The sequence below is a fragment of the Neoarius graeffei genome, chromosome 9, assembly GCF_027579695.1.
Source record: "Neoarius graeffei isolate fNeoGra1 chromosome 9, fNeoGra1.pri, whole genome shotgun sequence".
In the NCBI taxonomy this organism is placed as follows: Eukaryota; Metazoa; Chordata; class Actinopteri; order Siluriformes; family Ariidae; genus Neoarius; species Neoarius graeffei.
This window is the reverse complement of record NC_083577.1, coordinates 58,434,412-58,450,559: the sequence shown is the minus strand read 5'-3', so window position 1 is coordinate 58,450,559 and position 16,148 is coordinate 58,434,412. Positions and strand designations below refer to the sequence as shown.

The 16,148-nt window shown below is 40.8% G+C and overlaps 1 protein-coding gene across 2 annotated transcripts in view; it reads right to left on the bottom strand.

Moving 5' to 3' along the window:
• Nucleotides 1-16,148, bottom strand: part of itgb5 (integrin, beta 5) — a 104,590-nt gene that overhangs the window by 82,316 nt on the left and 6,126 nt on the right. For both annotated transcript variants that reach the window (XM_060929949.1, XM_060929951.1), the window contains exons 3-6: nucleotides 12,701-12,908; nucleotides 12,339-12,588; nucleotides 6,694-6,862; nucleotides 5,952-6,113 (exon numbers count right to left, since the gene is read on the bottom strand). In XM_060929949.1, coding sequence (XP_060785932.1) covers nucleotides 5,952-6,113; nucleotides 6,694-6,862; nucleotides 12,339-12,588; nucleotides 12,701-12,908 — 789 coding nt within the window. The remainder of the gene's footprint in view (nucleotides 1-5,951; nucleotides 6,114-6,693; nucleotides 6,863-12,338; nucleotides 12,589-12,700; nucleotides 12,909-16,148) is intronic.

The following is a 16,148-nucleotide window of genomic DNA, read 5'->3' as shown; positions in this document are numbered from 1 at the left end:
GACGTGTTATGCTCTGCAATATTAAAAAAAAAAAAAACCATTGGTACAACCAGTGTTTGAACTATGCCGATATTTTCGGGGGGTCCCTTATTTTCCCTTGGGGGGGTGCTTGCGCTTGTCTCAGAGCGCAGCTCTCCATCGCGCGCTCACTTCAGATATGCAAATGCTTCCCGTTACACACGATTGCTATGTCAATAAACATCATTTTGCCAATATTTTAGAGACCCCCCCAACATTTCCCAAATCATGTTTTCAAGGGATCTCATGTCTGTTTCAGGGGATCTCGGATCCCCCGAGTACCCCCGTAGTTCGAACGGTGAGCAAGCCCATTCACTTTATGCTGATAAGAGAATTACAATGGTTTTTCATGTGACAAAAATGTGCGATTAAATTGCGATTAATCGAGAGTTAACTATGACAGTCGCGACATTAATCGCGATTAAATATTTTAATCGCTTGACAGCACTAGTTTAAACATTAAACACTTCTTTTGTGGAAGTCAGTAAGGAATAGAATTTCCTTGCTTTCTGGTTTTGAAGCTAATTTTTTTTAAACCACCCACACCCTACAATATAACTAATAGCCCAAAACATGAAACCTGCTTGTTCTAGGTGCCCTGGCTACCGATTTGTCCAGTCCTAAATCAGTGAAGACTACTTTCCTTCCGATACATTAAAGGGCTGATGACACGAACATGACTATAAAATTTCTTAAATAAACTATACAACATGGCAAACATGTTAGATTTCTGTTATAATTACGTGAAAAGAAGCTGTTAGGTGAATATCCATCTTTTAATTGCACAGCGCAAGAAAACTGGGTCCGTGGCTCGCAGCCATGCTGTGACGTCAGCGGAAGAACACGCTGCAGTTCACTGGCTGTTCTACTCAATGGAAATGGCACATGAAAACTCCGGTGAACTCTCTAGTGCTAGCTCTTCCTCTGAACAAAAGAACAACCAAATACTGGTACTTTAAGCAGTGATCATGATGGCATGATTTTATCTGATTTTAAATAAATGAGATTGATAATAATGTGAATGTTCACAACTAGTACATACAAACTCTGCAGCTTCTGATTCAGCAGCTGCGTCATACTCCGCAAAAACATCAGCAAGAACCTACAATATAAATGGAAATGCAATACACTAAGCTCAAATGATTTTTGGAAAGTATAATTTCTAAATTTTTTCTACATATTCTTGAAGTCGGTCATCGGGGTACTTGCTATCGTTCCCTAACAACGCATGGCAAAGGGTAAAGTGTAGTGTTGCTACGAGTACTTGCTAAAGCCTCCGGTGGAAGATCCTCGATGTGCTGATAAGACATACAGTTCTATACAACACACAAGTGTCACGATAATCACAAAACAGATGCAAATTGTTAAAATGCCTAATTTTTAAGCAATCATGTATTGATCTCTTCCGAATAGAATCTATGATAGCCTACCCTCTTTACCCTTTGCCTCTCGTTGCTAGGCAGCAGTTACATGAAAGCCGCAAGCTTTCACAAGCAAATACATGACTGATATCACGACGACTTTATGATTATCATGAATGTGTACTCTATGATGTGTACTCTATGAGCGCTCTGGAGCGAGTCACTTCCAAGATGGCCGCGCAGACCGCATGGTTACTATTTTTAGCATCATGTCGGAGCACTCTATAGCTCTACGTACCTTTATCTTATGTCGTTTCTCAACACATGTTCTGACAGTTGGACTGTCTTTGGAGGAGTCGGCTTGGCCCAGGCGACTGCTGGATCCGGCATAGCTACTAGTAGACTCCCTCCGGAATACTGTAGGCACTGCTGATGGTAGTAACACACGTTTGTGCTGAACTGAACACCCAAGAGATTCCTTTAAGCTGGGAAGGGTGTCGAAACAATCCAAATCCAAGTGTTCAGAGCACAGGACGGATGTTGGTGAGGGCTCCCACTTGTCACGAGTGCGCCTGACTTGCCTCACCCACTTCGCATGCAGCTCGGGATCTCTGGGAAACTTGAATAAACTTACCCCATCCTTGTGGGTTTTGGAGCAAAAGCCGGCAACACAACGCGAAGGCATAATAACTAGTGTGTGCTTGCATAATACAGTGGTGCTTGAAAGTTTGTGAACCCTTTAGAATTTTCTATATTTCTGCATAAATATGACCTAAAATGTCATCAGATTTTGCCACAAGTCCTAAAAGTAGATAAAGAGAACTCAGTTAAACAAATGAGACAAAAATAATATACACTGAGTGCAGAATTATTAGGCAAGTGAGTATTTTGACCACAACATCCTTTTAATGCATGTTGTCCCACTCCAAGCTGTTTAGGCTTGAAAGCCTACTACCAATTAAGTATATCAGGTGCTGTGCATCTGTGTAATGAGAGGGGGTGTGGTCTAATGACAACACCCTATATCAGGTGTGCATAATTATTAGGCAACCTCTTTTCCTCTGGCAAAATGGGTCAGAAGAGAGATCTGACAGACTTTGAAAAGTATAAAATTGTGAGATGTCTTGCAGACGGATGCAGCACTCTTGAAATTGCGAAGATGTTGAAACGTGATCACCGAACAATCAAGTGTTTCATTGCAAATAGTCAACAGGGTCGAAAGAAGCGTGTGGGGGGAAAAAAAAGGCGCAAAATAACTGCACATGATCTGCGGAAAATCAAGCGTGAAGCTAACAAGCAGCCATTAGCATCCAGTTCTGCCATATTCCAGAGTTGCAACATTCCTGGAGTGTCAAAGAGTACAAGGTGTGCAATACTGAGGGACATGGCCAAGGTAAGGAAGGCTGAAAAACAACCACCACTGAGTAAGGCACACAAGATAAAACGTCAAGACTGGGCCAAGAAATATCTTAAGACTGATTTTTCTAAGGTGCTGTGGTCTGATGAGATGAGAGTGACTCTTGATGGGCCAGATGGATGGGCCTGTGGCTGGATCAGTAATGGGCACAGAGCTCCACTCCGACTCAGACGCCAGCAAGGTGGAGGTAGAGTACTGCTATGGGCTGGTATCATCAAAGACGAGCTTGTTGGACCTTTTCGAGTTGAGGATGGACTCAAACTCAACTCCCAGACCTACTGCCAGTTCCTGGAAGAAACCTTCTTCAAGCAGTGGTATAGGAAAAAGTCAGCATCTTTCAAGAAGAACATGATTTTCATGCAGGATAATGCTCCATCTCATGCGTCCAAATACTCCACTGCGTGGCTAGCCAGTAAAGGTCTGAAAGGTGAAAAAAATAATGACATGGCCCCCTTGTTCACCTGACCTAAACCCCATAGAGAACCTGTGGTCCATTATAAAATGTGAGGTCTACAAAGAGGGAAAACAGTACACCTCTCTGAACAGCGTCTGGGAGGCCGTGGTTGCTGCTGCACACAATGTTGGTCGTGAACAGATAAAGAAATTGACAGAATCTATGGATGGAAGGCTTTTGAGCGTCCTCATGAAGAAGGGTGGCTATATTGGTCACTGATTTGTTTTTGTTTTGTGTTTGAATGTCAGATATGTTTATTTGCAAATCTGGAGTTGTCATATCAGTGTACCTGGTGAAAATAAATAAGTGAAATGGCTACATATTTGGTTTTTATTAAGTTGCCTAATAATTCTGCACAGTGAAAGTTACCTGAACACATACATATTCTCCTAAAATGGCCAAAACTAAAGACACCCCACTCTAACTTCCATACATATTCAGCTTTGATATTTATGAGTCTTTTTGTTTGATTGAGAACATAGTTGTTGTTCAATAATAAAACTAATCCTCAAAAATACAACTTGCCTAATAATTCTGCACTCCGTGTACTTGGTCATTTATTTATTGAGGAAAATGATCCAATATTGCATATCTGTGAGTGGCAAAAGTATGTGAACCTTTGATTTCAGTATCTGGTGTGACCCCCTTGTGCAGCAATAACTGCAACTAAACGTTTCCGGTAACTGTTGATCAGTCCTGCACACCGGCCTGGAGGAATGTTAGCCCATTCCTCCGTACAGAACAGCTTCAACTCTGGGATGTTGGTGGGTTTCCTCACATGAACTTCTCGCTTCAGGTCCTTCCACAACATTTCGATGGATTAAGGTCAGGATTTTGACTTGGCCATTCCAAAACATTCACTTTATTCTTCTTTAACCATTCTTTGTTAGAACGACTTGTGTGCTTTGGGTCGTTGTCTTGCTGCATGACCCATCGTCTCTTGAGATTCAGTTCATGAACAGATGGCCTGACATTTTCCTTTAGAATTCGCTGGTATAATTCAGAATTCATTGTTCCATCAATGATGGCAAGCCGTCCTGGTCCAGATGCAGCAAAACAGGCCCAAACCATGATACTACCACCACCATGTTTCACAGATGGGATAAGGTTCTTATGGTGGAATGCACTGTTTTCCTTTCTCCAAACATAACGCTTCTCATTTAAACCAAAAAGTTCTATTTTGATCTCATCCATCCCAAAACATTTTTCCAATAGCCTTCTGGCTTGTCCACATGATCTTTAGCAAACTGCAGACGAGCAGCAATGTTCTTTTTGGAGAGCAGTGGCTTTCTCCTTGCAACCCTGCCATGCACACCATTGTTGTTCAGTGTTCTCCTGATGGTGGACTCAGGAACATTAACATTAGCCAATGAGAGAGAGGCCTTCAGTTGCTTAGAAGTTACCCTGAGGTCCTTTGTGGCTTCGCCAACTATTACACACCTTGCTCTTGGGATGATCTTTGTTGGTCAACCAATCCTGAGGACAGTAACAATGGTCTTGAATTTCCTCCATTTGTATACAATCTGTCTGACTGTGGATTGGTGGAGTCCAAACTCTTTAGAGATGGTTTTGTAACCTTTTCCAGCCTGATGAGCATCAACAACACTTTTTCTGAGGTCCTCAGAAATCTCCTTTGTTCGTGCCATGATACACTTCTACAAACATGTGTTGTGAAGATCAGACTTTGATAGATCCCTGTTCTTTAAATAAAACAGGGTGCCCACTCACACCTGATTGTCATGCCATGGATTGAAAACACCTGACACTAATTTCACCTTCAAATTAACTGCTAATCCTAGAGGTTCACATACTTTTGCCACTCACAGATATGTAATATTGGATCATTTTCCTCAATAAATAAATGACCAAGTATAATATTTTTGTCTCATTTGTTTAACTGGGTTCTCTTTATCTACTTTTAGGACTTATGTGAAAATCTGATGATGTTTTAGGTCATATTTATGCAGAAATATAGAAAATTCTAAAGGGTTCACAAACTTTCAAGCACCACTGTAATATAATATTTATATATAAAAAAATAATGTATAATAATAATACTAATAATGATAAACTGAACACCTCTCGCATCAACAACAAACTGGTAAGTTAGGAGGAAGGTTCTTTCGCTGACGTCATATAGCTCCTCCTCCTCCTTCGTCTCCTGGGTGCTGCAGCCCTGTCAAATTTGCCCAAATAGCCGCATTTTTTATCATAACTTGTAAAATAGGCGCCTTCGTGAATTAATATATGGATCATCGGGAATTACTTATGTTATAAAACATCGCCAAAGATGTCAAAAACGTGTCATCAGCACTTTAAACACAAATTTCAGGGTTTGTTTACTATCAATAACTAGAATAAACTTATCTTCTATTAGCCAATGAATTTTCTCCGCACCGTTCCCTAGCACGCCTTAGGACTCACTTGTGAACTAAAAATAACTTTTCAAGCAAACTTCTCCCTTTACCTCAAGTATTTATAGCTAATAAGGAAAGTGACTGGGCATGAAATGCACAGCTAATAAAATAATTCAGATCTCAGCTTGAGAGTAAGCCAGCAACAGCCAAACGTGTTTAGTCAAAGTCAACAAGTGGTGTTCATATGTGCCCATGAAAAAGCGAACAGCACAGATGTTTTACAGCCATTTGGCTCAGCAGATTGAAGTAATTACACAAGAACGTTAAAATGAGGCTCCTCCTACCATCTTGGTTGAAGCGCTGTATTCGTTTACATCATTCAGGTGGCACTGTCCATCATGAGGCTGAACGAGGCCTGCTAGTTTGCCATCCAAAGCTAAGTGGGGTACGTCATCTGTAGCAAAGACCAGCAGGTGATAGGCCTCCTTCCTCCAACCAATTCTCTTCTAGCAAAAATGAGATGAAACTAGTTTTAGGCTTTACTCTGCCCTGTGGTTTCCATCAAATTACAAAGAATGAAGGAACAAATCAAGGACACAAGAAACACATTATTACATACAGGACACACAGCTTTTTAAACCTTTTAAAATTTTGCGACATAAGGAAAAATGTATAACAACTTAAATATAAACATAAGCCTATATTTAAATGTGCGTCATTGTTTTTACTACTTTCATCAAAATAACTAAAAAAAAAACAGTATCAAACAATGTGCTTTGGTCAAATGAGGACATGAAAAGCAAGCAAACAAAAGTCGTCACTGTTGACAAAGCTACACAAACCTGACCTTTTTTTTTTTTTTTACCAGGGAGAGAAATAAGTGTCTGTGCTGAGCAAAGCAATATCACAAAAGAGATACGAGCGAGCCACTCCCACACAAACCAAACACGTCTTTTAACCTTGACTCTTCCAGTAAGGTTCGCCTAAACAAAGTCTATGATCTCTACTGACTTTCAGACTGGGATATATGATTCAGTGTGTACATAATCTCGGTAGACAGAATGTCTGTCATGACACATAACTGACCTTGCAGACTGCAGCCTGTAGAATAGCATCGAATCCACCCTCAGGCGCATCCCTGTTCCGTGACACCACCTGCTTCTTCACCTCCTCATTGAAACGGTCCACTTTGTCAGTCAGAGACAAGTGATTGCGGAACCCGAAGGAGGGGACGCAGTTTGGGAACAGCTTGTATCTGCAATTGTATAATCAGTATGGAATTTGAGGCAGGAGTCCTTTTCTTTTGGGAATTTTGAAAATTTCCTTTCAGTTGTTTGAGGAAGAGTTTACAGATTTCTACTTTAAGAACTTGAAGCCGTAGTTCTTCTAATGCGTTTCTTCAGATTAATAACCGAGGAGTGAATTTTAGTCCTTTTACTACCTCTGCTGAATGAGGTGTAGAATATAGATTTCAGTTCAACGATATTCCAAGCACAGAGATGTGTTTTAACAAAAGGTGTAGCTAAACATACACTGAAGTCACTATTATACTGGGAAGAGGTGTGTTCTGGACAAAACACTAAGGGCCACTCACAGTTGATAACAGAATAGAGGACTAACCTACTTGGGCACTGATGCATGCTGGCAGTAGTGTAACTGCCCCGGGGCCAAATGTGCAGTCTGGTGCCTTTCCTGGGTCATTGTACTGTGGTATTTGTCAAATACGTGGATTTAAAGGGCTGATGACATGAACATGACTCTATGCAATTTCTTAAATAAACTATACAACATGGCAAACATGTTAGATTGCTGTTATAATTACGTGAAAAGAAGCTGTTGTTACGCAAATATCCAACTTTTAATTGCACAGCGCAAGAAAACTGGGTCCGTGGCTCGCGGCCATGTTGTGACGTCAGCGGGAGAGCACACTGCGGTTCACTGGCTGTTCTACTCATAGACATCCTATGGTTCTACTCTGGTTCTACTCAATGGAAATGGCGCATGAAAACGCCGGTGAACTCTCTAGTGCTAGCTCTTCCTCTTCTGGGAGTCTAGAATTGTGTTGATCTCTTCTGAATAGAATCTATGATAGCCTACCCTCTTTACCCTTTGCCCCTCGTTACTAGGCAGCAGTTACATGAAAGCCGCAAGCTTTCACAAGCAAATACATGACTGATATCACACCGACTTTATGATTACATTTATGATTATCATGTAGAATCTATAGCTCTACGTACCTTTATCTTATGTCGTTTCACAACACATGTTCTGACAGGAGGACTGTCTTTGGATCCGGCATAGCTACTAGTAGACCCCCTCCGGAATACTGGCAGTGTTGCCAGATTGGGAGGTTTCCCACCCAGTTGGGCAGTTTCAAGTGCATTTTGAACATATTTTGGGCTGGAAAACTTCAGCAGTATCTGGCAACAGATATTGCTGATGTTTTCCAGCCCAAAATATGTTCAAAACCCACCAAAATGCACTTGAAACCGCTCAATTGGGCGGGAAACCTCCCAATCTGGCAACACTGTGTAGGCACTGCTGATGGTAGTAATACACGTTTGTGATGAACTGAACACCCAAGAGATTCTTTTAAGCTGGGAAGGGTGTCAAAACAATCCAAATCGAAGTGTTCAGAGCACAGGACGGATGTTGGTGAGGGCTCCCACTTGTCACGACTGCGCCTGACTTGCTTCACCCACTTCGCATGCAGCTCGGGATCTCTGGGGAACTTGAATAAACTTACCATCCTTTTAGGTTTTGGAGCAAAAGCCGGCAACACAACGCGAAGGCATAATAACTAAAATAAATAAATAAATAAATAAAATGTATAATAATACTAATAATGATAAACTGAACACCTGTCGCATCAACAATAAACTGGTAAGTTAGGAGGAAGGTTCTTTCGCTGACGTCATATAGCTCCTCCTCCTCCGTCTCCTGGGTGCTGCAGCCCTGTCAAATTTGCCCAAATAGCCGCGTTTATCATAACTTGTAAAATAGGCGCCTTCGTGAATTAATATATGGATCGGGAATTACTTATGTTATAAAACATCGCCAAAGATGTCAAAAATGTGTCATCAGCACTTTAAAAGGCCATTATCTTAATACTGTTAAATTTTTTTTTAAAAGAGTACTATAAAAATAAGCTAGTTCCATGCTGACATCACACAAAAATGAGCCAAATGTAACAGTGCTCAAAGTGACCGGTTCAGTCTAGTTAATTTATTTCTACTAACTATGGCATCTAGGACTAGGCATAACTTCTAGAGCTTTTTCACACCACACAGTTCAAATGCTGTGTTCACACTTATACTGGTATGAAAGTGGTATAACCGTATCGATACAAAGTATACCGGTACAGTTTAGTGCATCTGTCCACACTAGCGAGAAACATTTGCGGTTTTCTTTCACGGTAGTTGAAATGCGCGTGCGCGAAATGTTTCCGTGGTTACCGAGTAACTTCCTTCCGACAACATGGCGGATGAAACAACGTGTGTGTGCTTTTTGTTGTCAATGTACAGTCTGTATTTCTGGTGGTCATTTATTCAGTCGAATCGTATAAAACGCGCGAGGCAGTTGAGAAAGAAACAAAGAAAACAAACCTCCCTTTCTCCCCCTTTCCTTCTCTTCCCCTCCCTTTTCCCCTCTTCCTCCTCCCTCTCCCTTTCTTTGCTCCATGTAGCTCCACGGTCGTTTTGAGCCATTTTGATGTTTTATTTACAGTTGGAAAGCACGGGCGTATTGTATTGTATGAATAACCTGGAAGACGTAGGAATGGTTCATTGCACTTGTGCATTATATTTGTATCGATACAGAACCGCTTCATCTGTCCACACTACAGCACCAATACTGTACCGGTACGAAACCCATACATTTGTGGGTTTAGTACCATACAGTTATACCGCTACAGTACCGGTATAGTTGCTAGTGTGGACAGGTGTTGCGGTACGAAAGTAGTATCATATCAGTACAAAATCCCTAGTGTGGACAGGGTATTAGATTGACATGGGATGGCCTTGGGTTGAAGTGCCCAAGAGTGGTGACGTGCAAGTACGCAGCGGCTTTGCTCTCCTATGATGAACTAAATTTCATTGTACCTTTGTGCAGTGACAAAGGCATTCTTCTTCTTCAAGTGTCTGGCACATTGACAAGTATAAAAGCTGTACTTCAGGAAGTTGTCAACTGGCAGACCGCAGTCTTGTGCGGACTGAGCAAATTATTTTAGTGGGCCAAAGAAAAACCAAAAATTCCAGCAGAGCCATTTAATGTAAGGCAAATTAGCCATAGATCAGGATTTACTAAATCTGAAGCACCTTCTGCTAAATCAGAAAGAAAAATTTATTTATTAAAACACATTTCTTTGCTCTGTCTGGTCTGATTAGTGAACTGACAACATTGATCTTTAAAAAAATATATAGGTTTAAAGACAAATGGACAGAGAAGTATGTTTATTTTCTCTACTTCAAATTTAAAACTGATGATTCCTTTGGTGAGAGTCTGAAGTGGTGCTCTGAAACTTAAATAACCCCTTGAAATCACTAAATACAAATGGTTAAGCATTAAAATGTAACTGCTGTCCCCATTTAGTCATGTTAGTCGCTTACTTCCAGACTTTAGTGAAACGGGACATTCAAAAATGTTTAGTTGATTACCCAGACTGGACTAAAAATCAGCTCCGATACAGAAGACTGACTGCTAGTTTGCTTGAAAAATGATGTTCTGAAGTTTGCTCCAAGTAAACTCCGGTGCTTTCTATACCATGTCTGAAATAACCCACTTCCAGGACTGGTCATGCATGACTTCCCGTTTTAAGTTTCACAATGGCAGAAAAGTAGATTTGTTCTTCCAAGATGGAGACAGATCATCTATAGATAGTTTTCACATGACGTCACAGAGTCGGGGATTCCCTAGTGGTGGCCATCTTGCGGGTCCAGCTTACTGTACGGGTGACTGAGCACACATTGTAACGCGCGAGTACAAAGTCTTCAAAAGAACCCAAGCAGGCTATTTAAAGCTAGCAATGGTGCACACCTGTTGTATTCACGGCTGTCGTAATAGGTCAGATGATGAAGTCAAGCGGAGCTTTTATGGAATTCCCACTGTACGGGAGCACGAAGGCGAGCAAACAAAGAAACAGCATACAAAGGAGAAATCTATGGCTTGCGAGAATCAACCGCAAGGATTATCAGCCTTCCAAACACAGCAAAGTCTGCTCCGATCATTTTATAAGTGGCAAGTTGTTTAAATAAACAATCAATTGTGTTTAAGTTTGTTTTTGGAAACCAAAAAAATCGTGTAAACAATCTCTGGAGAATGCCTAACTGGAACCGCCGAGTGTACGTTTACATTGTAATGTACACTTAATATCGCTCGTTTGTCACGTTTCTATTTGAAACTTGTCACGTCACTCACGCAAGGGTCATTTTTGAAAAACATTTTTAGGTCTATTCTGTATGATTTGATTTGTGTTTGGGATGCAAACAGCGCGCCTTTTGGCAGATGCCGCCTGAATCGCGCAGATCCGGTTTTTTTTTAGGGGGGGTGTTGAAGTGTCTGATTATAATTTCAAAGTAAATTCTGTATTAAAATTACTAAATAAGCAAATCCGTTACAGTCCATGAAACAGGAAGTATAAGGATGAGAAAAAAACAGTTTAAATCGGAAAGCTGCGCACATTTGTGCAGCCCGAGTGGTGTGCAGGACTGCGCATATGTGCGCAGCTTTCCGATTTAAACTGTTTTTTTCTCATCCTTATACTTCCTGTTTCATGGACTGTAACGGATTTGCTTATTTAGTAATTTTAATACAGAATTTACTTTGAAATTATAATCAGACACTCCAACGCCCCCCCCCAAAAAAAAAAAAAAATCGGATCTGCGCGATTCAGGCGGCATCCGCCAAAAGGCGCGCTGTGAATATATAAAGTTGTATATATCAGACAGCCTTTAAAGTTTGAAGAAGTCAGTTTCAGGCTTTGGAGCAAGCTTTGGCAGTTTCAGGCTTTGGCAGCCCTGCATAGTCACTTGAAAATGCATCTTTGTCCACTTCGTAGGGGTCAATTCCCCCAATCAAGGCCAGTTTGGCTGCATACCGTGTCGTGAGATGTCGTCTAATGTATCTATATACTTCTGTTTGCTTGATTTTGCCGACATTGATCTTTATTTTAGAAAACTGACTATATAACTTCATAAATTCGTCCGAGATAACGTAGCCGGTAATGGCGATGGTCCGTTTTGTTCACCCCCCAAGATGGCAGCTGGGGGGCGTTCCCTGGAATGCCGTGACGTCAGTGAAAACTATCTATACCATGTCTGAAATAACCCACTTCCAGGACTGGTCATGCATGACTTCCGTTTTAAGTTTCACAATGGCAGAAAAGTAGATGTGTTCTTCCAAGATGGAGACAGATCATCTATAAACACTTTCCAACTGAGCGTTGGTAGTAGACAGGGTATCTAAAGGGAATAAGGCATTTAAATGCAGTGCTGAATGCTTGACCAGTATCAGCAAAAAGTGGAAGCGTAAGTGTCCTATTGCCTTCCTTTGATACTCATACATTTCAATAGCAAGTTAGATGGAAACTGCAACACACCCTGTTTGTTAATCTGGTTATCTTTTAACTCTTCACATGTAAACATACAGGAACACAAGGACACGACATAATTACAAAGCACTACAAAAGAATAGGTTTAAACATCACAGAGAAGCCTGGGCTGTTGCATGCTTACCCGGTGCAGGGGTTCTCCTTATACTTTGGAGCGGTGTATGAAAAAGGAGACAAGTTCTTATCCACAAACGTCCCAAAGCCAAGACGAAATTTACTAGTGAGCTTCTTCATCTCTTCAGCAAGTTTTGTTCCCAAATTGCGAATGGTATCCAGATCATCCTTCATGGATAGCGAAAGGTCCATCAGGTAGTACAGATCAACAGGATAATCCTCAACGGGGCGAACCTGCACTTCAAACGAGGTCTGCTGACCTGAGTAAGTTTAAAAAACACAATCATTTTCTCCAAGCAGTGATGTTCCAACAAGTGTACACTTCAGACATTTGACAAATCCTGTATCCATCCTTGCACAGAAAAGCCATACCTGGCCTAAGACTGAGTGAAATCTGCTGTGGCTGGATCTGGATGACGTCATACTGAGCGGACATTGAGCTTTTGGAGCTCAAGGGTTTGTTCTGGAGGATGGAAATGATGCTCCTTGGGTTTTCAATATAATGAGCCTTGCAGCCCCTTTTCAGTAAGTTCTGGCTCAGATCGCATTGTGACAAGAATGTCCTTCCCCTTCCAAAGTTCTTAAAAAAATAAATAAATAAAAAATAATAAAAAACAGCTGTTAGTTGGTCCTCCTACAAGGAGAAGGTATGGGGTAGAACAGGCTTACTGATGGCTTCTGAACAGCCACTAAGCACCACTGCATCAATACCTCATTAGTATCTATCTATCTATAAACTTATTCTTTATAGAGCAGTGGCTACAATTATCGTCACCTTAATGATCTTTTGGCCATTGCAAAAGTAGAAAAGACTTAATACATAAATTGTGCATGAATTGATTCCCGATTACTTAGCGCATCAGATCATGTGACACTGTTCCACAGGTATTGACACCTTTGTCCACAGTTAGACACCCAGATGATTATTTATTTATAAATAAATAAATGTGGTATTAAGTTACCAAAACAGTTTTTATTTAAAAATTTGTTTTACATAGATTTATATTTAGTGCAAAATATCTTTTATATAAATACATCGATGTTGGTGCTTACGTAAATGAGGAAGTAATTCTAATGTATGTAAACAAATGAACTGATGTTGAACCTGTGTCAGAAAATCTGTTCCACTTTCTAAAGTATTTTCATAGATCATATTTTATTAATAATTCACTGTTTGCATTAGGGGTGTGCAAAAATATCAATACGGCGATATATCGCAATACTTTGTCTTCCGATTCAATATCGATACTCAAAATTTGAATATCGATATTTTTTCAAATAATAAATGGGCAATTCCATGTAAATGTCAACCTCACCATGCAAAAATAAAGCAACATGTAATACATCAAAACCACTCCCAGAGATCTCACCTAGGCCTGTATTTTACAGATGTGAATAAGTTGAACCAATTTGTAACCAACCTAATATGTCACTGTCAGTCTTTCTTATAATGTAAAACCCAAGCTAAAATCAACTTTGATCATGTACAATTCTATATTATTGCCACAAGCCACAGAAATGTATGCTAAAATCCACAAAACAGCAAAACAATAGCCATCTTAAATATTATTTAAGAACTTTGATAGTTTTAGCTGATATTTAGAGAGTTTTTCAAAGGGTTATGGTGGTTAAATTGCTGATTTTCTAAACATATGCCATGTCTATTTCAGACGCGTCACATCCATAACGCTGACTTTTCCTTCCGAAACTCTGCATGAAATACAAAATATTTTAAACAAAGATTTTTTAATATTCACCTTGGACCCCTCTATCAAATGGATATCTCCATTTCGACATTAGGTTTACAATTTCACAGAGTTTGATAAAAATGTACAGTCACCCAAGAAAAGTGATACTTTTTCTGTCACATCCATAACGCATCTTTTATTGGCATTTTCTGGCATGCCCTAGATGTACTATGGGAATTGTTCTTGTTCTATCACTTCTCCAGTATGGTACAGCCTTAAAATATGCAACACCTGTTTAAATACTGGGAGACAATAAAACATGCACTGGGTCATTTGTTGCCATTTTGAGTTCAAGTGTCACGTCCATAACGCTGGAATTGCTCAAATCATGTTTCAGATGGGTTGTAAATCCAGTACGACTTCCGCACCTCCACTCCGCGAGGTGTCACTGTGCCGCTCCCTCACTGCAAGGCACTCTTCGTCTTCTCTTTTTTCCCCCGGCGGTTGCAGTGAGGAAAAAAAACAAGCAAGCATGGCTGTTAACGTAAACCTAGAGACGCCACCGAACTTTAAGGCAGATGTTTGGAGGCACTTTGGATTCCAAAGGAAAGGAGAAAAAAAAAAAAAAAAAAAAACAGTGAGCTGGACAAAGAGTATGCACTCTGCAAAACCTGTTTCGCTCCAATTAGATATTCAGGTAACACAACAAACTTGCGAACTTACTTAGCACGACACCACCCCGACATATTAGCTCAGCCGGAGCCGCTGAAACCCGACCCGAAGCAAACTACACTGGACAGCGCCAAAGTCCTCCCGTCTACTTCAGTGATGTGTGACTTACTGTAACTGTGAACTTAATTTTGTCATTTAAGGCCAAAGGCAAGAAGCTGCACTTTATCTTGCATTTTCAGTTTTAGTGTGTGTGAGACACTGCATTTTATTTTGAGTATTTACTCAAAGTTCAGAAGAAACATGATTCACTGAGGTTTCAGTTCAGTTTCAGTGTGTGGACACTGACCCACACTGCACTTTGTTTCATAATTGTGCTCAGGGAGACTAAGATGCCCACTGCACTTTTCAATGTGTTTCAGACAGTGTGTTGTTCCTGCAAAATAAGCACAAGTTAAATGTTCTCAGGTATATGTTCTCAAGTTTACAAAGAACAAATTGATATTAGTGTTAGCACTGAAATGTATGTGCAGTCTGCAGTGCAAGTTTTAAGTTTTCATAAAACAATTTGATTCTGCTTGTTAAGCAGCACTGATGTGTCCATGCTTACAGAAAAGTTGAGAATACTAGCACAGAAATGGGAATTTTCTGTATGTTGTAGTGAAGCAACTCTTGGTTTTGCCAGCAGTGGAATACAGACAAATATATGTCTGGCAAGAGTGTGTAGTTATGTATGTGAAATGTAATTTTACAGTGGTCAATAAATTCTGATTTTCTTCAGTGACACAGATATCGTGATGTGGTTGAAATTTCTTGCAATATATCGATTATCGCTGTACCGTGATATTATCGTTATCGTGGGCAAAATATCGCCATAGTATCGTATCGTGAGGTATCTGGCGATACCCAGCCCTAGTGGTTAGCACTGTCACCTCACAGCAAGAAGGTCCAGGTTCGAGCCCCGTGGCCGGCGAGGGCCTTCCTGTGAGTTTGCATGTTCTCCCCGTGTCCATGTGGGTTTCCTCCGGGTGCTCCGGTTTCCCCCACAGTCCAAAGACATGCAGGTTAGGTTAACTGGTGACTAAATTGAGCGTAGGTGTGAATGTGAGTGTGAATGGTTGTCTGTGTCTATGTGTCAGCCCTGTGATGACCTGGCGACTTGTCCAGGGTGTACCCCGCCTTTCGCCTAGTCTGGTTAACACCAGACCATATCACAAGTGAAATATGGTCTGGAATCCGCCTATTGAATTTCTCGTAGGGGAGGTGTGGTTTACGATTGTCAACGGCCGTTTATTGGACGTTGCGAATGTCTATCATTTGGCGTATACGTAGCCCATGGCCAATCATGGCAGTTGTACCCGATGACGTAGTTAGAGCGACGAAGAAGACGAAGAGGCGAAGAAGGGAAGGAAGGAGAAAGAGAAGGCAAAACAAAAATAGGAAAACAATGGCACCGAACAATT